General features: G+C 43.2%; 1 protein-coding gene across 4 annotated transcripts in view; it reads left to right on the top strand.

Moving 5' to 3' along the window:
* KIF16B (kinesin family member 16B) overlaps positions 1-20,534 on the top strand; it is a 277,612-nt gene that overhangs the window by 146,060 nt on the left and 111,018 nt on the right. For all 4 annotated transcript variants that reach the window (XM_032351450.1, XM_032351451.1, XM_032351449.1 and 1 more), the window contains exons 16-17: positions 10,870-10,952; positions 12,347-12,435. In XM_032351450.1, coding sequence (XP_032207341.1) covers positions 10,870-10,952; positions 12,347-12,435 — 172 coding nt within the window. The remainder of the gene's footprint in view (positions 1-10,869; positions 10,953-12,346; positions 12,436-20,534) is intronic.

Raw genomic sequence — 20,534 nt, 5'->3', positions numbered from 1 at the left:
TTGGATGCTTAACTGGCTAAGCACCCAGGGGCCCCAACAATTCTTAATTTTTGAGGATTATTAAAATGAGAACTGGAACATGTTTTAAAGACACAAAGTATATATTATATTGATTTTGGTTATGAAAATATTTAATAAAAATAAAAAGAGGTGAATGGCACTAACACATGCCTACTTTAGAATGGTGTTAACCTCTGGAGAAGAAGGGGGAGTTTTTGATGGCAGACTACAAAAGAATTTTCAGCTATAGTTACAAGATTTTTTTTTTTTTTAATTTTTAGAGTAATAACGTATGAACAGGTGAGGGGGATGTGGAGCGGAGGAGAGAGAGAAAGACATACAGACAGACGGTATTTTTTTTTCCTTTAAAGATTTTATTTATTTATTCGACAGAGAGAGATCACAAGTAGGCAGAGAGTTAGGCAGAGTGAGAGAGAGGAGGAAGCAGACTCCCTGCCAGCAGAGAGCCTGATGAGGGACTTGATCCCCGGACACTGAGAACACAACCTGACCCGAAGGCAGAAGCTTAACCCACTGAGCCACCCAGGTGCCCCAGACAGACAGTCTTAAGCAGGCTCCATGCTCAGTAAGTAAAGAACATGTCTAATCCTCTGCTCAGTGCAGAGCCTGATGTGGGTCTTGATCCCACGACCCTGAGATCATGACCAGAGGTGAAATTAAGAATTGGATGCTTGAATGACAGATTAATCAAATGTAAGATTTGATTTTTTTAACGTAAAAAGCGAGACCACTGTGAAAAAGAGAAGAATATGGACTTCATTAAAAATATAGTAATAATTGGGTGGGCACCTGGGTGGCTCAGTGGGTTAAAGTCTCTGCCTTCAGCTTGGGTCATGATCCCAGGGTCCTGGGATCAAGCCCTATATTGGGCTCTCTGCTCAACAGGGAGCCTGCTTCCTCCTCTCTCTCTCTCTCTCTCTCTCTCTCTGCCTGCCTCTCTGCCTACTTGTGATCTCTGTCTGTCAAATAAATTAATAAAATCTTAAAAAAAAATATATATATATAGTAATAATTGGGAAACAGAATTAAGCATGGCAGTATATTCATACTCCAAAAATGACCTTGGCTTTTGCCCATGAAGCAGTTTAAGGAAAAGTATCAAGAACAGAGAATTCAGATGGATGTTAACCCAAATCACAATGATCTGACTGTAGTAACTCTACATTTGACTGGATTCTGGGTTTACCCTGTACTACCAACAGCTTCCTGTCTTTTCCCTGCCAGTTTCCAGTATTAGCTGATATTTGGTATTTAAACATCTCTTTTCATTAGCAAATTACTTTGTTTGGAAATGTGTTCGTTAGGCTGTCCCATTGAAAAGCACAGGTAGTAATTACCACTTCCTTATCTAGATCGCTTAAGATACTTGTGAATGTCAGCTAATAGGAGATTTACCTACATATAGAAGATTTTCACCATCACAGGGAAATTTTTTACCTGCATCTGCGAACAGCCTTACTTCTTTCAGATTGCATAAACAGTACTTCCCCTGCCTTAAATTACAGGAGTGTTTCCATATGATAACATCAGTAAAATAAAAAACCTTTGCCAGTACTGAGAGAATGAACTGTAATGACATATATAACATATGTTGCTGTAAGCCTGGTGTATGAAGCTTCTCTCCTCCTATTCTCTTGAGTTCTTCCAGAAACCGTGCGTGGCTGTTGTAGCATTGCGTCTGCCTGTGCTCTTCAGTTGCCATGTTCTCTGGAGCTTGGCTTCCCTTACTCCCATGGTGCCACAGAATGATTGCACTGAATGATTTCATAGAATAATCGCATAGTGTGATTTGGTAGAAAGAGAGGCAATTGCTAGAGAAGAAAGCATGAATTTGACCAAGGTGTTTAAGGCCATAGGTCTTGAGCTGTTCTTGGTAAAGTTTTAGACCTTAGATTTTTCTTCTTCATTGTCTTCTTTTCCTCCACTCCCCATATGCTTACTATGAAATGGTGCAAAAATCAAGTGAGTTACAATTCAAAAAGTAGTTGAGCATTTTCTGTGCAATTCTAGGACCTATTCTCTCATGTTAATTATTCTTATTTTTGTCTTTTTCCTGTAAAATGTTATTTTACAGCTGGTAGTTGTTAAACGAGGTAATCAGTTTTCCTATTCATATCAGTGGACTCCCTTGGTTGTCTTGCGAGTTTGTCAGAACCGTTGAATGTTCATCTTTCTTTTTCCACAAGCTGCAAAAACTGCATCTGGGGACTTTACACCTAGGTGCATCTGAATGTGTTATGCTTCAGTGCCAAAATATATTTGCATCTATTCAGGCACTCAGAAAGAGGGAACAGGTGACTGTCTGGGGAGTGGAGCTGAGAAGGCTTTGATAAAATTTTCATTTGCTTTAGGGCTGCTGTGAGTTGTTCAGTGGCAAATTAAAAAAAAGAATTTTAGTGGAACTAGCAAGGGAAATGGATCTTCCAGCAGTTTAGCCAAGGTATGTAATGAACAAGAGTCCTTTTGAACACTACAGGCAGTCGGCAGATTTCGGTGGCTGGCCTCCCATTGAACTCACCTCTACTTGCTTATAAGCCCTTAAGATCATTAGATTTTTCCCTCACTTCAGTTTTTCACGAGTTGTACAGATGATGCTGATGAATATTTAATGGGAGTTCTGCTCACCCAAACCAATCACATTGAAGGTGGTTTTTTGGTGCCCAGATGTTGGTGTACACAACATCCAAATGTCAGTCTCTTTAAACTCTTCTTCTCTTATTTGCTTCATCTTATCTTATTAGAGTCAACACATCTATTTTTCATAATCTGTCTGTTCCTTTTTAGATGTTAAAACTTTGAACTTCACATCCCATAGGGAGGCTTGACACTGTGCCTTGGCATGGGTTTCTTGGCATTTACCCATTTTGGATCTTGGATCTTCTTGAATCTGTAGGTTCATGTCTTTCTCCAGATTTGGGAATTTTTCAGACATTCTTTGTCTAAATATTTTGTTCTGCTCTGTTTTCTTCCTTCTCTTATTCTGGGGCTCCAGTTATGTGACTGATAAGTATTTCAGTATTGTTTCCACAGGTCCCCAAGGCTCTCTTTACTTATTTTTACCCGTTGGTAAACTTTTTTCTTTTTGCTTTTCAGATTAGGTCATTTCATTTGGTCTGTCTTCAAGTTTATGGACTCTTTCTCCGTCCTCTCCACCCTTCTACTGAGCCCATCCAATTTTGCTTGTTGTATTTTTTTAGTTGTAATAATCGATTGCTTTTTATATCCTTTATTTCTTGGTTATAACATTTTACCTTTCAAGATTATTCTGCATTTGAATATTTTTATAATAGCTGATTTAACATCTTTATCAAATATGTCCAACATCTCCGTGATCTCCACATAACATCTCTTGATTTTTTTTTTTGCCATGCATATCGAGATTTTCCCAGTTCTTCATATGCTGAGTAATACTAGATTGCATCCTGGACATTTCTGATATTTTGTTATGAGACTCTGAGTCCTGTTGAAAACCTCTGGGAAACATTGATTTTGCTTTGTTTTGTTTTAGCAGACAGTGGACCTGGTTGGATTCAGACTATAAATTAGAATTAGCCTCCGTGGGCTGTGGTTCTAGCTTCAGTGCCAGTTCAGTTTTCAAAGGCTTTGTGCTATTCTGGTCTGCCCTGTGTGTGCGCTACCCAAGAGTCAGTCTGGGACCCGAGCAGTGGTCTGTATCTTAGGTCAGTTCTTGAATTGAAGTCTTTGTGTGCTACTGAGGGTCAAATCTAAATGGGCTCAATTCATAAACAATTCTGTGAGGTTGATTTCCTCAACTTCTCTTTCTGTGTCAACACTGAAGAGTCTTTCCTTTTCTGTCATCTGGCTAGAAATCTGAACCTGTCTAGTCCTCTTTCATGTTTCATGTTCTTCCTGCTCTTGTGCCCAAGTGGAAGTCAGTGGGCAGAGAGAGGAAGAAGCAACAAGGGTTTGCCCCACCCTCTAATTAGAGAGAGATTTCCCCCTTCCTTGTAAGTTTAGGCATCCCCCCAACCCCCACTATGTTGCTGTCAGGGAACCCTCTTGCTCCTCCTCCAACCTTCACTAGAAGGCATCTCCTGGAGTTCTCATTTGTGCTGATGTCAGCTTTTTTATTTCCTCCCAGCTAAGCTGGGGAACACCGGAGGGGGAAAGTGGTAAATTCCCCTTGCCCCGACCAGTGCTTCAGATCCCTGTCTTCTTCAGCCTGCCGACTACTCAGGGCCCTCAACCAGCTGCAGTCTGTATTCTCTTCACACTATAGTGGCTTCCAGTGGGAGAGACAGGGCAGGGAGTGCTTATTCCATCTGGTGCAGAACTGAAACCCCTCTGCTGATGTGCTGTAGACTGCCAAAAAAGGAGAAACTTACCCAAAGCTGAATTCTGAAGTGGATGAGGTATCTGTCATAATGGCCTGTGGTGAAGAAGTGACATACATGTGACGTAGACATGCTTGACCAAAGTGCATAGTGAAGAAATGTCTGAAGCCTGGAAGGTAGGTGAGGTGGACGGGGCAGTGGGGGCCAGGGCTGCTGAGTCATTCATAGTGGGTGTGTAATAGGACCTGGGAACCACAGACTGGACACTGTGCGGTAGGCGCACAATGTGGTTGCTGAAGTGAAGGATGGTGCAGTGTGTATGTAGCCCAAGGGAGCTTGGAGATGGGCAGTAACAAAAGGGACAAATGGAGGTAAGAGACCATTATTGCTTAGAGAGAAGGGAAATGTTTTGGAAGAACTGTTTTGGAAGGAACAATAAAATATTGACAGATTGGAGTGTGTAGGAGGCTAGAACTGAATAGTTGAGCTTGTTACTAACAAAATAAGTGGAGTTGTTGGTAACAAAGACTATGAAACAAAGTAAAGTTACTAATAGCTTGACCACTTAGTATAATGCCTTCCATTCAGTACCTTAGAATTTGCCATTTTATGGTCTACTGTCTGGAATCACCCTCTACTTATTTCATTCACTTTCTGCATTTTCTTTCAGAAGGATGAGACTTGTTCCATATACTCTTTTTGTATTTCCCCTGAGGCTTTCAGAAGAAAAAATTTCCGTTCCCATGTATGCCACCCCCACCCCCATCCTAACATTTATTGGGGGATGGGACTAGAGCATCTTAGAATTTTCCACAGCTCCAGGTTCAGCACGTGCACACAGTTGGGCAAATAATTCTTGATGGATTATTTGGCTGGAAACCTCAATAACAAAGACTGAAAATCGATTTGCTTTCTTTTCCAGAGTCTCACAATCCAGGTTTGCAATTTTTACTTTACCAAGAGTAAACAAGACTTTAAGTGATTTATCTAAAACAGGAAATTGTAAATCCATATTTGAATTACAAATGCTGAAAGGGACGGGATGGGGCCAATGTGGCTTTTTGGGAAGGTCTCATGTGTATTTATATCCTTCATAAACACCAGCAGAGGACCTGAGGGCGTGCTTTGACACCGACGTCTGCTACCCTTGATGCTGAGTGCCTGTCACTCTTCCAAGCCAGCTGTGAACCCCAAGCCATGGGTCCTGTTTGAATTCATTAGTATTCATATGAAATTTTCTTACCACAAGTACCATGTCAGATCTTAATCTTCCCCATCTCTCTGCCCAAAGCCATTTTGAGTTAGAGAAGAATTACTATAAGGCAGGTGTCTGAAATAATAACACCAATGTCATAAGAGTCCAAGGCCTTTGAGCATATTAAGTAATGTGTTCTCAAGGTCTGGCATGTATTAGTGGAAATTAGTCCTTCTCTTTATCGGGTCCTCCGATGGTGCCATCATCATAGCTTATTTTAATGCAAGTATTTTGCAGATGTTTTAAATCCAAAGGAAAATTATCCCTTATAAGCACATTTTAAGAACTTCACCCATCCTGGGTGCCTGGGTGGCTCATTGGGCTAAAGCCTCTGCCTTTGGCTCAGGTCATGATCCCAGGGTCCTGGGATTGAGCCCCACATCAGGCTCTCTGCTCTGTGGGGAGCCTGCTTCCTCCTCTCTCTCTCTGCCTGCCTTTCTGCCTACTTGTGATCTCTGTCTGTCAAATAAATAAATAACATCTTAAAAAAAAAGATTAAAAAAAAAAAAAAGAACTTCACCCATCTTGCTTCACCCCAACCTACATCTCAGTACCATTCTAGAAAATTATGTTCCCAGGCAGAGCTTCTCTTTTCTGGTGATTATACCCAAAATGAAAACCTCTCTCACCAGGCATGCTTTAATAGTGTGTTGTAGCCTGTCTGTATGTATGGGGGGTGGGACGGGGCTTTCTAAAGTGATTAAATTCAGAATTTAGAGCTTGAAGCAGAATGTCACAAGGCCCCGTATTTTCCAGCCTCTAAACTCATATCACATTGGACCATTCACTTTTGGGAATACAGTTTTCTTATAGGTTTCCGTTAATTATAACCCGGAATTAATTAATTTGTACACTGTCACCTCAGAAATATTCATATGACAGCATTTAATAGGAAAAAAAAGAGTTGATTTACTTGTGCAGTTAGCAGAATTAGAAAATCTCACATAAAATTTGAGGAGGGTAATTAATAGTGACATTAATGATTTTTGTCACTATACTCCTTGGAAATCCCTAGAAATGTTTACATGTTTAGTTTCATTTTCAGTGTACTGAAATACTGAAGCAGAAAATCTATGAAATCAGCATTCAGTGGTTTCATTCACGGAGATTTAAGTGAGTTTTTGTGGGGGGGGGGGTTGTTAACAAGTGCCTCTGAGTCCTCTTTTACAATGTCATTTCCTTTCCATTTCCTTTAAAGACCATCTGGAATTTGTCTACCTTGTGGTATTTAACAGGCTCTGAGATAATCTCAGAGAAGCTGTCATATATTTCAAGGAGGCTTAGATATGCTCCGAAAATTACAAACTAAGTGCATCAGAAAAGTCCATCTGCTGTGATTAATCATGTTAACCTCAGATCAAGGAGTAGTTCATAGTTAAAGAGAGTTTAAGATCTGGAAGGAGCCTTAGAAAGAATCCAGTTTGATGACTAGAAAAGGAACTGAATTCTGGAGAGGTTAAGCTTAGCTTGCCCTTGGCCACACCAAAAGTTTGGGGCAAGGCATACGCTCTGGGTCTCATCCTTACACACAAGTGTTAGGTAGCTATGTACACTTACGTATGTTCATGTGTGTATATATGTTTTATATATATTTGTATTTTATATGTACATTTATGTTTTATATGTATTTATATGTATTTGAGAGTAAGTAGGCCTGTAGGTAAGTTGGTAGACAGACCGAGAGATTGATAGATGTCCCAGGTTTTTCTTCTAGAGCTTCATATTTCCACCTGCCAAAAGCGTCTCAGATTTATTATGTGTAAAACCAAGCTCATGATTTCTTTCCCACCCCAATGTCCGTCCTTTTCCAGTGTTCTCAATCTGTGTGAACAGTGCCCTGTCCAACCTTATTCAAAGCCAAAACGCAGGAGCATCTCCTTCACCTCCCTTGTCCCCATATGTAGCCCATCATGGAGTCCTCTTAATCCTGTCCCCAAATGTCTTCCTGGCTTGTTTATTTTCCTCCTTCCCTCCTCTCCAGTCCAGTGCTGAACCACTGTTGCCTTTGACCTGGACACTTGCAGTTGCCTCCTACCTTGTTTATCTTCATCTATTCCTGCCCGCTTTGGTTCCTTCTTTTTTTTTTTTTTTTTTTAAGATTTTTATTTATTTGACAGACAGAGATCACAAGTAGGCAGAGAGGCAGGCGAAGAGAGAGGAAGGGAAGCAGGCTCCCTGCCGAGCAGAGAGCCCGAGGTGGGGCTCGATCCCAGGACCCTGGGATCATGACCCGAGCCGAAGGCAGAGGCTTTAACCCACTGAGCCACCCAGGTGCCCCTGGTTCCTTCTTTAAACAGTTGAAGGAATGAACTTTCTGCCCAGACTCTCCTCTGCTCTCCTCTAATCATGTAATGCTGCTGCACAAAGCCCTTCACTGTCTTCCTCTGAAGCTACATGAAATAAAAGTTGCTTCACTGTATCTTGAAAAAGTCTATGTAGTCTGTTCCCTTAAGCTTCATCATGTGTACTGTTCTTCCCTGTTTCCTCTGCTGTAAGTATTTAACTGTCTTCTGGGCTCTCCTCTTCACCACCACCACCACTGCCTTCATCTTTAACTCCTGGAGGACCTTTACATAGCGTACTCTCTTGCTCCTCCTGCTTCATCCTCAGAGCTTGTCTTGGGCACCACTTCCCACCTCCCTCAGGGCCTCTGTCCCTAATCTCCACTATAATCAGCCTTCTTATGGCAGGGGATCTTTCATTCAGTTGTAGCTTTGCATCTGATTGTGGAGTTTTTTTTGTTTTTGTTTTTGTTTTTTTGTTATTCACCTCTCCCTCCTACAGGGGCAAGGCATGTGTATGACTCTGTAGCATGTGGTCTGGTTCTTGAGGTGCTTGTTGAATGAATGAAGGAATTAACAGCAGCATAAGGTAAAAATGAAGCAAATGTTTTAAGTCACTAGGTTTATTGAGTAAAGGAATCTAATGAAATAGAAGCCAGCCTTAACAGAACCTCTTCTTATATGCCAGGCAGTTTGTGTACCTTATTTAAATGGAAACAAGGAATGGTCATAGGTAGTTTTGTTTTCTTTTATAACTCTTACAGGGATTTTTATGTATATTTCATGCAAATACATGGGTGGCAAGATTATTTTCAGTGATTTAATATGATATGAAATATGTCTCTGAAATCCCATTCTCTTTTTCCATTAACATATTTTAGCAATTTTCAACCTGCATGGCTAGGCATTTGATTAAAAGGAAAAAAAAAGAATTGGATTAAATGTAATTAACACACTGAATGTGATTGCCTTATTAATCTCTAATTTCACTTTGAGAGCATTAAATATACGTATATCCTAGACATGGCTGCTTAACTTTTGACTTCTTTGGATGCCACCCCGTTCTGAGCCGTGGTCATGAGAGGCATGGAAAGCACCTTTCTTAATTACAGCCGTGGTGCCTTTCCATAATTGGAAAATATACGAATGCAGTTTTACATGAGGGGGGATACATAGACTGTAAATTGGTTAGTATGCACTGCTGTCCGTCTAAGTCTCCTGAAAGCTGTGTTCTTCTTTCCATATTGACTCCATTTCCGAATGATGACAACCACCACAACTGACCCTTCATTTGCTCCCTGGGGTTATGATCTAAACCCCTTCGGTTTCAGCCATGTTGAATTTGAAATTCTTCTGAAAACATGAAGGCATATATTGAGTAGGCAGGTGGATTACTGGTCTGAAGCCCTAAAGTAGCTCCCTACAGCTACGATATTACTTGCAATGTCCAGGTGGAAATAGTAGCCAAGGGCAGAGGTTGATGATACCTGTGGTCACCAAGAGGTGACGACAGGTATCAAGAGGTCACCAAGAGGTCACATGTCTAAAGCAACTCAGGCGTTTTTGCCAAGGGGCAATAAGATCTACTGTACCATACCTTCTAAGTTTCAAAAAGAAATCAGAAAGAAACTCAGAGCTTTATGTGAAAACTGCAGATTTTTGCCAGTTGGCAGCTAGTAATTTCAGTTTTTAAAAGTTTCATGGGGTACACAAAACATCTATGAGCTGGAGATTTTCTCTGGCTATCATTTTGTGACTTTTGGTGCATGTTCCCCATCTCTCCAGTTCCTCGCAGTATGTTTCTCCATCATCTGTCCAGTATCTATTCTTGCTGCTATTTCTGATGCCCTGCGTTTTGGGTGGACTTGACTCCCTCCTCTCCTGAAACATGACAGGGCTGTTCTCCTGCTAAGGCTTAGCCCTTCCCCATGGTTACCCCAAACTGGAACCATCTTCCCTGTCCTCTCGCTGCCATGTGAGACCCAGCTTTGCTGTGTCCCCACCTATGTCAGCCTTGCATGTGTCATTCAGATGCTCAATACCTCTGCCATCTTGTGTGGTTCACTTCAGTGCAGGTGTGTTCTGTCTTACAAATAAGTTGCATTCTTTTTCTGGGCAAAGCCTGATCATGGGGCTGTCTTTCTGTGGTAGACTCTCGGATATGGATGGGACCAGAGAACGCAGTGAATCTCTTCTGGAACATTGCTTCCCTTACTTAGGTGCCTCCAGTGACTAGGAGCTCACTGCCTTGCACGGCAGCCGGGCCAGCTCTGAACAGTTCTTAGCCATAGAGAGTGTTTGTTTGATTATTTGCTTAATCATGCTGAAATGTGCCCTCCACCTAACATTTTTGTTACCTTTGGTTTTTACATTGAATTCTTTTACCTCTTCTGCATTTTCCAAACAAGGAAGACCCTGGTCAGTCAAAGGGAGCCTTCCTCATATGTCTGATGTGGCCATCTAAATTTTAAGAGGCTTTTAACAAGAAGCAGTGTTTCCACATGGAAATAGACCCTACGTGTACACAAGTTCTTTCCTGTTAACGTTCTGAAGTTGATTTTAGTAGTGGTTCCTGGACTCCACCGATTTTGCCATGTTTTCCTTTGAAAGCACTTTCCTTTGGGATCTCTTCTTTTGTTGGCATTAATAAAGATTTCCCAAGTTTGTGACCATATGCTTTGCTTGGTAGTATAGCATCACTTTGCAGAATGTATTTCTTTTTTTCTTCTCAAAATCAAGAGTATAATTATCTGGATATTAAGTTTTAAATCTTGTAATATAATGCTGGAATCCATTACTTCTGTCTTGGTAACATAAGTATTGTGACACTTGGCTGTAAAAATAAGAATATTTGCAGATTTAAAATTGGCTTATGTAAGCAGACTTTGGAGACTAAGGCTTTCCCTTATTATTACTGTTTTATAGCACACTGGAAATTACATTTCAACTGTAAAATTCCACAATATGATGTTGTCAACCAACCAAGTTGCTTACTTGTGTTTTTGTATGTTCTTAGGTGCTGTGATACTATTGGGAAGAACCAATATGTTTCGCTTTAACCACCCTAAGGAGGCTGCCAAGCTCAGGGAGAAGAGGAAGGTAAGGAACCTAAAATCTCCAGGAGCCAACTCTGATCCTGGTGGGGCTGGGGCTTGATTTTGATTTTCCAGAGTCTGGAACCGGAAAAGTCGTTCTGTAGCATGCACTGATTTTAGGGAGCTGTTGCTCATTGGATGATTGGCTGATTGAGTAGGACAGCAAGCTGGTGAAGTCCAGAGCAGGAGAAATGGCTCCTTCTAAACCCTTCTCTTCATCCCTCCAGCCCCCAAAGGAGCTAGGCATTGTTTTTGCATTAAGTAGAGAGTGACTTCCACATATGAGGATCTGTTTTAGGAGTTAACCTTATTTTCAACCACAGCGAATTAGACTTTTGTTTGGGATGTGAATCAGAGAGGGGGTGTGTTTAAGGCAGCTGTTGGATAGACACATCCGGAGGGCACTTGAAGTGTTGGGCAGGCGAGTTGGGTGGAGGACCTGTGAGAGAGGGGGAGATGAGAGAGAAATCTGTATGGGGACACTGTACTGTCCTCAGGCCGAGGAAAGTAGAGACGACAGCTAACGTTTCTAGGAGCCGGGCACTGTATGAAACTTCTACACGTATTGCACTGCTTTATCTGCCCAGTGGCTGTTCCTATCCCCATGTCACAGATGATCAAGATAAGCAACTGAGACTCACTTGTTCCCTCACCAGCAAGTGGTGAACCTGTGCTGCAGCCCTGACCTGCTGACCTTTAGTGTTTGCCCTTTACCCCGAGTCATATAGCCCCCTGCATGTCTACCTCCTTTCGTGAGGGCTGCCCGAGGGCGCCAGTGCCTTCGATGGTAAATAAGAAAGCTGCAAACCCCAGCCTTCTCTGGGGCTGCCAGTGAAGCCTCTTATCTGTTCTGGCCCAGGGTCTCCTTGGAGGGTCCCCTTTGGTTCACAGTTGCAGAGGGCAAGAGGGAGGAAAATATATTTGCCAGTACCTTTCCTTGGAAGCAAACAGGTTAAGCTCTTCCTTTTTGGGTCTCCCTTCCCCTCTACCTCCTCACCTTTCTCCCTCAGTACATGTAGTGAGTGCTGCTGAGAGCAGGACAGGGCTCCTGCCAGCAACGAGGGTGACCCTTCCCGCCACTTCCATGTGGTGTGGTCGTGGAGAGCCCCACGGTGGTAAAGGTCCTGGCTAGCTTCGCCAGTCTGGACATGTTGGGGCCCCAGGGGCCCTGCTGGGCTTAGCCGAGGCTTGGGTTTGAGTGGCATCCATTGCCCAGCTCTCCGTGATGTGCCGTCCTCAGATAGACCAGTTACGTACGGTACATGCTAATGGAGGGTGGGGGGTGGGTGGGTGTGTGTGCACCTCATTGCTTCTCACCAGGTGAAAGCAGCGAGTCCAGGGCGCTGGCCCTCTCTTCCCCACTGAGGTAACCGCTCTGCCCTGTGTGTCTGCTCTTAGAGTGGCCTTCTGTCCTCCTTCAGCTTGTCCATGACTGACCTCTCCAAGTCCTGTGAGAACCTGTCCGCGGTCATGTTGTACAACCCGGGGTAAGTGAACGGCAGCGCCTCCTTCCCTGTGACTGTCACTGGTGTGTTTATTGTGCCAGCCCCACTCGAGTCACTCAATAAAAGTGAGGCTACTGCAGTCGCACCTCCATAGCAGATCAGCCTTTGTCATTTTCCATGTCGCTCGCCAGCGCTTGCTCTGTACGTACATAATTGTACTTCACTGTAATCACGACATAAATGGGATTGTGTATTTGGATTTTTTGCTTCACATCATAAGAATCATTAGTGAGGACTGTTACAGACTTTGTCATCACTTTTGTCATTGTCTCATATTTTAGAATTGGCTCTCTGATTACTCAGTGCATGATCTCCTGGTCTTAGGCGCTTTCATCTCATTTTGTAAACTTCTTGTCATAACAGACAACTTTGATTTTTAGGGCATCGGGGAGTACGAGAATTTATATTCATTACTTACAGGCCCTGGGGGGGACCCCTGAGGACACAAACAATCGTGTTTTAGATGGACTTCGTGTCTGGGTGGCCTTGGGCGGTCTGCTTGGCTGATGTGGTGACAGTGAAAATGCCTAAGAACAGGGAACTGGAAGAAAGGACTTTGGGGACTTTTCCAGTTTCATGAGGCCCCATAATTTTTACCTTTCCTGCAGCAAGAATGTCCTAGAAAGCGGCGGAGGTAAATGCGAAAGCTAACTAAGTGAAATAAAATGGACAACAACGTCTTCTAGTATTGTCCTGTACTGAGGAGTGGCTGTGTGTCTGGTACTGCACTCAGCCTCTTACATCCACTGTCTCATAATCCTCACCTTGACGCTGTCGTGGTTTGACATGTGGAGAATTTAACCCGGCTTGCCAGCCTGTGGTCTCACAGTTAGAGCTGTGGTATGAGCATGCGCTACTGATTCCTGGCCCAGGCAGTGGTGCCTTCTCCAGCCAGGGGTGTAGTCAGACCTGGGGCCAGTTCCTGCCCAACCCTGCCTCAGCTCAGTGGACATTGAGCCAGGATGAGCTGCAGGGATCCCTCCTTAGCTCAAGTCCCTTCCCTGGTTTGTGGAAAGCTGGTGTACCTGCAAGGAATTTCTTCATTTTCACAGGAGTTTACAACTGGGAGGGACCTTTGATCATGTTTCTGGATTCCTGATTTTATAGACAAGCTGAGGCCCAGATTGGACAATTTGCTTGAGCCAAAACAAATAGACAAACAAAAACCCAAAGGGGAAAAAAAAATCAGCCCCCAGTTAATGCAATATCGTGACTGCAGGCTCCTGGGCCTCTCCCTCCCTCCAGAACTCATGCAAGCACAGGGCACGGTTAACTGGCTTTGTCTGTACGGGTCAGCTGTTGCCTGTGGCTACAGCGCTGTTGAGAGTGGCGCTCTTCAGATAAACTGGCCTTGAATAAGCCCTGTTGAGAAAGCCCTCTGAGTGCCTGGGTTCTCGATGTTTTGGAAGGCACGTTTTGTCAGAGGTCCCTGATCCCTTACAGTCTGAGCAGCTGCCCATTACTGTGGCCGAGACAGAGTCATTCATATCCTCACTGTGTTCAGGATCAAACGCAGGGCGTTAGCATTAATTTCAGCGTGAGGAGTCCTATCCGTCTGTTCAATACTGTTTGACGAAACATTCTGGAATGTGTAGCATGCTTGCTTGGAACCGTCTGCCCAACCTGCACCCGGCCCCAGTCCTGGAATCCAGATACTAGCTTCACTGTCCTCGATCCTGGTGCCTTTTACTTTGAAACCATTTGGAAATGCTAACATGGCTTTTCAGTGTCTTCGAAAACCCAGAAACTGACCTGCTGTCAGCTCACCTCTTGGAGACCCAGGGTCACCGACTGTGAGCTCTCTCTTCCTTACACTTACAGATGGCAGCCAAATCCTTTCTTTTTCTCCTCCAAACATAGGTGGAGGTGTACTTAGTCCTCTTCAAAGTGATGCCACTTTTGGTGGTTTGCTGGTTTTTAAGTTACAACAGTTTTTCTCAATGTTTATGAAAGGTAGTTTAGAGTATCTAATTTTTCACCTTCAGAACTTTTCAATGACTTTCCATGGTCTAAAAAAAAAAATCCCATTTCCTAACTGGGTCATTCAGGCCCCCCGCTCTGTGATCTGTCCTCTCAGTGCGTCTGTGTGCGTGCTCTGGATTCCTGCCATTTCAGGGACCCTTTCCATTGTTCAGACTTCCTGGACTAGCCATGCCTTTGGGCCTTGTCTTTTGCCAGTTGCAGAGCCTGGCATGCGTTCTCAGATGCACATACTTGTCCTTTAAAGCACAGTACCCAGGCCAGCTCCTCTGGAAGATGTCATCCAGTCAAGAGTCAGTGTTCCTTCCTCACTGTACATTCCTCCATTTTCATCATCCTGGTTTTGGTCTTCTGTGTAAAGGACACTCATCAATCAACATGTCTTTTCTGTGTACCTTCTGTGGATGTGGGGCAGGGCTCTAGCCCAGGGGCACAGTTGCCAGCAGCCCCTACAGGGTCCCTTTATAGCTGGCCAGAGGAGAGAGGCAGTCACAGGTAATTTTACAAATAAGTGCAGAAAGGGAAAAGGAAATGAAATGTCTTGAGCAGTATTTGATGGCATGATCAGGGAGGGCTTTCTGAGGAGGGGACATTTAATCTAAGGCACTGAAGCCCCAGAAAGGTGGCGAGGGGAAAGTAGCTTGGATCTGGGTGGTAGCCTTAGAGATGGAACGTGGTGAGGTCAAGAATCATGCCCAGGTTTCAGATGTAAATAGCCGGGCAGATGGTGTGTCCGTTCCTAAGATGGGGAGGCGGGGAAGTCCAGTGTGGGCCGGCATGTGCACAAGAGTTTGGCTTGTGTGAGTGTCTTTCCTATTTGACTGGAAGTTTTTCGAGGTCAGAGGCTTGTCATATTAATTTCTGTATTTTAAAGTGTCATTCACATAATATGCTTAGTAAATGTTTAGCAAACAGATTAAGAGTGAAATTTTAGTAGGATACACAGATCCTTCTGGGAAAGGTTTTTCACTGATTTCTCTGGGTGTGGATGTTCCAAATAGTGGAAAATGGCTTATTCTGTAAAGGAAGTTGTTTTTGTCACATGGGTCAATTCCTAACTGACACTGCAGTTATTTGAATAATCTCAAGGTCACGTTCAAGATCTCAAGCAGAAAAATGAGAAGATGGTCTCGTGATGAAATTAATTAGACCACGGCAATCAGAGAATTCAAGTGAGAACAGCATCTGTGTTAGATTGCCTTGCAGTTGGCTGAGGAGATGGTTCTAGATGCATTTGATGCTGCTGTTTAGAGGCACATTTTGTCTCTCCTACCCCTGCAGTACTCATTTGTAAAAACTCAAATTAAAATTACTCCATACTTCAGCAGCCTGACTTCATGCTCCCTGACGTCTAGCCCCCCCTCAACTTGCCACCTGCTATAGAGAATGATTGCCCATGAATTAAAACGTAATTGGAGAAAAATTTCCTCCTCTGATTTACGGGTGTCACGAGGTGTCTGCTCCAGCATGTTGACAAAATGAGGCAGAAATAAAGTATCGCCATGTTGTTTATACCTTTTTTGAGGTTACAGGTGTAAATATTCTTGGCCTAAATTGAGTACCACGCGGTAAACTGGAAGACCATTGAAAGAAATATGTTTGCTACTTGGACCCTGGCTACGTAGTTCCTTAAATCTAGTAATAAGCTGCTCGGTCACAAAGCATGTTAGTTTCTCAGGATGGAAAAGTAGCACTGAGGTGCTTTCACAGATCAGCACGTACTTACTGAGAGTCTTCTGTGTGGAGAACCTTTACATGTCAGATGCGTGTTCTCTCTGCCTGGGAGAATGGGCACATGCCCATGAACCCATTCTGAGCCAAGGCCAGGCAGTATGTGATTCAGGGTGGAGAGTGGTGGTGTAAACAGCCCACCCTGGGGAGGTCTTCACGGAGCGCCTTCCAATGTGTTGGGTAACTTAGAAGGTGAGAGACTTGCAGAGACTCTTTCTTCACGTGGAGATCGCCTCCAGCCAGCATTGTGGAATCTGAGTCCTAAGCCTAGTTCACAGGAGCCGTTTTTGTCTTCAACCCAAATGTCCCTATCATAACATTTCCCCTAGTTTCTACCTTGTTTAGCCTACTCTCAATGCCATAGTCACACCCAGCCCGGAATAAATAGCCAGAGCCCATCTCCAGAGAAGGGTAGTATGGGAAGGGGCTAGCGGTGGTTATAAGGATCCCAAGTGAATATCAGCTGGAAGCCCTGGTCTTTCTTCTCTGTAGTTGAGGATATGACACTGTTGGAGGTAGTACTGCCTCAACTTGGAGGACAAAGTGGGGAAGAATATTAACCAAAGAGTTGGCCTAAACCCCCACCCCTTAGGAATCGAAATCACTCCCCTCAGTTCTGGAGAATTCTCTCCATGTGTCATGTTTTTATAAATTCTGATTAGCATGTCCAGAACAAATGACCATGATGAAGATATATGTCCCCAAATGTGATGGAGAATTATTTTCTATATACTTATAAGCATTTGGTAGCTCATTTCCTTACTCTGTTTTACATTGTGACAACATACACTTAACATAAAATTTACTGCCTTACCCATCTTTAAGTGTACCGTTCAGTAGTGTTAAGTGCATTCACACTTATCGTGCCAGCCAGTCTCTGGAACTCTTTATTCTCTGGCCCATTAAAACAATAGCTCCTATTCCCTCTGTCTCCCAAGCCCAGGGAATCACCATTTTAGTTTCTGTTTTCAGAAATTTGACTACCTTAGGTACCTTAAGTAAGTAGACTCCTACAGCATTTGTATTTTTGTGTGTGGCCTGTTTCACTGAGCATAATGTCTTCAAAGTTCATCCCTGTTATAGCCTGTGTGAGAACTTCCTCCTTCCTTTTTAAGGCTGAATCACATTCCATTGTACCTATACACCACATCTGGTTTATTTATTCATCTGTTTATGGACACTTGGATTGCTTCTACCCTTTGGCTGATGTGGATAATGGTGACATGAACATGGGTGTGCAAATATCTGTTTGAGTCCCTGCTTTCAGTTCTTTTGGGAGTATACCCAGAAGTGGAATTGTTGTTGGGTCGTATGGTTCATCTGTTTTTAGTTTTTTGAGAAACTGCCATCCTGTTTTCCACAGCACCTATACCATTTTACGATCCCACCCACAGCACCCAAGGGTTCCAATTTCTCCACATCATAGCCAACACTTGTTTCCTGTTGTGTGTGTGTGTGTGTGTGTATTTTAAATAATGGCCATAATAATGAGTATGAGGGGTATATCACTATGGTTTTTTTTTTTTTTTTCCATTCTTTTTTTCCTTCCATTTTTTTTCCAGAATGTCCAATCTAGAAAATACTGTCTGGAAATAAAGAAGAAAGATCTCAAAATTCAGTTTCCCTTCCCCCCAAAAGTATAGTAAATAAATGATGAATATAAATCTAACATGGATTGACTTCCTGATGACCTCTCTCAAGCACTGCCAAGTTCATTTTAATCAGCTCATTGATGGTAGGCATCCAAGTAGCTTTTCTAGCCAAGGAGAGAGATTGGTCATCTTTGCATTGAGAGGGGTCACTCTGGCAGCGGAGTAACAGGGACACCAGGGAAGCTACAGGAAGGACGCATAGGCAAGGGCTTGAACTGAGGTAGCAGTTAAAGTTACCTAGATGAAGAGATGGGCTCCAAAGCCATTTGGGACAGGAAGTCTTGAAGCCTAGCTGATAAATTGGATATGAGAAGTAAAGAGATTGCCCTCTGTTTTTTGGCGTAGGTAATTGGTTGGGGGTTGTGTGCTACCCAGCAGAAGTACACACACACAGGAAGGAAGAGCAAGTTGTCAGGAGGCAGGGAGAATAATGAGCACGACCTTGAAACACCGGGCCCCAGGCCTTGAACTCTATCCTGTAAGTGACTGTGCATTTGAGTACTCTGTCAGCCACCGTGTACGCCCTGGGCAAAGCTGGAGTCCGTGTGGCCTGTCAAAACCCCAGGGTGAAGGTGGTTTCCCCTGTTGAGTGAAATCAATGTTCATAAGTTCTGCCACTTTTTCCTCATCCATTTAGCTACTGTTTGAGGGCCCATCATTTGTCCAGCCCTGTACTGGGACTCCAGTGAGTAAGACAGATTGGTGCTCAGTCACCTTGGAGCATGATGGATTGCACAGGCAAGACCTTGGTTAAAAGCCTATCAGAAATCTGCACACCAGGAGCGATTGTCTTTTGCACATGCCAAACTAGGATTCCTGGGGTGCCTTGAAATTAGGAAAAGCTGTACAGTGCCGCCCAGACCTGTCCCCTCGCAGTGTGCTGCATCTCACTGCAGCAAGTCCTAGTCACAGAGTTCTCTGATCAGCAGGTGGCCAAGCCCAGTGATTAGCACAGAGTTTCGTGTCCCCTGTCTAATCAGCAATCCAGAAATACTACTCAGCCATTTAAAAAAAGGGGAATTCTGCCATTGTGACAATACAGATGGACCTTGAGGGCATTACGTATGCTAAGGGAAATCAGTCAGGAAGAGAAAGACAAATACCTATGATTTCACCTATATGTAGAATCTAAAGAAATGAATCAACCAAAGCCAAACAAAACAACCCAAGCTCATAGATGCAGTGAACAGATTGGTTGTTGCCAGAGGGGAGGAGGGTGAAGTGGGTGAAGGTGGCCAAAAGGTACAAACTCCCAGTTATAAAATAAATAACATAATACATAGTAGCATAGAGTGGGGTGACTGTGGTTAATATTGTATGGCTTATTTCAAAGTCTCTAAGTCGATATGAAAAGGTCTCATCACAAGAAGAAATTTTTTTTGTAGCTATGGTGATGGATGGTAACTAGACTTAATTGTGGTGATCATTTTGTAGTGTCTACAAATATAGAATCACATGTTTACCTGAAGCTAATATGCTATATGTCAATTATATCTCAGTTTAAAAAAATAATAAAATAAATGGCCAACATGGTTAATACCTGAAGAGTAGTAAATACTGGAGCGCCATCATGTTGACTGTCACGGCCCTGATGGTGATTCCTGACTTCCTTTATGCAGTGGCATAGGACGGACTCATTGACCTGTCCCTGGAAACCTGTCCCAGCCTTAATTAAGTCACCCCTCCTCAGCCCTTCGCAGTGACCTCTTCTTTCTCTAAGACATCTCTGCTTCCCAGGGTTTGGCTTGGCCCCTCAGTTCCCTGTGTGATTACTTCTAAGCCCCAGCACAGTCATCCATGACTTTGTTCTCTAACATTGTCTTCTGTTACTTTCCCCCTCGAACTCTATGCTTCAGTGTAAGTGGATGAAACGTCTTCACAGTTCTCTCCAGTTCAAGCCTATGTGTAAAACCTGTCCATTAAACCATTACTAAAACCTCCACACTCCTTCCCTTGGCCAGTACTCTTCGTCTTTCGAGAATGAGTATCAGAATTTTCTCCTCAAGAGGCAGCCTGTGCATCTGTGATTTGAGCTAACTGCTTCTCTATTCTATTCCAGGCATTTTGTGCGTACTTTGATCATACAGTCTTTCTAAATCCATTTAACTGATGTTTATGGCTGCTTTCCCAATAGGCTTCTTGTGGGCAGGGACTGTTCCTTACTCATCTTTTAATCTCCAGGAACTCCCACTTAGTGGACACTTAAGAGATGTTCATTGAGCTGTCCATTTTGGCCAACAGACGTGCTCCCAGCGTGAAGGATGGGTCTGCTCCTAGGTCTTCACATGTGCCATGCTTCAGATGGGTCCTCTCAATGTTGTAGTATCTGTACTTTTTAACTGGCCCCTAAAACTTCTTTGCATTTTTTGGTCATACAGGTATACTTTTTTTGTGGCTTTCTTAACGGGTGAAAGTGAACATATCTCTTGCTTTCTTCGGTATTGTATAGACTTGACTTTTTCTTTTTCTTTCTTTTTTTTAAAATTTTTTGCAGTAGACTAAAAATTACTGCTTAGTATTCAGTTCCTCTTAGAGCAATGTCCTCTGGAAGAAGTATGTCTGGTTTGTAGATTATCGTATGCAGTAAGAACCGACTAACCTTGGAAGCAACCAGTTCTTTTTTCGTTGTTCAACAGGTCATGTACTAATTCTTCATATAGCCTCTGTCTGAAAAACCCTGTGCTCTAAATCATAGTAAGATTTGGAGTTTTTGAAAGT

The sequence above is a fragment of the Mustela erminea genome, chromosome 7, assembly GCF_009829155.1.
Source record: "Mustela erminea isolate mMusErm1 chromosome 7, mMusErm1.Pri, whole genome shotgun sequence".
Classification (NCBI taxonomy): domain Eukaryota; kingdom Metazoa; phylum Chordata; class Mammalia; order Carnivora; family Mustelidae; genus Mustela; species Mustela erminea.
The sequence above is the reverse complement of the archived record's forward strand: the minus strand, read 5'-3'. Positions and strand labels throughout refer to the sequence as shown.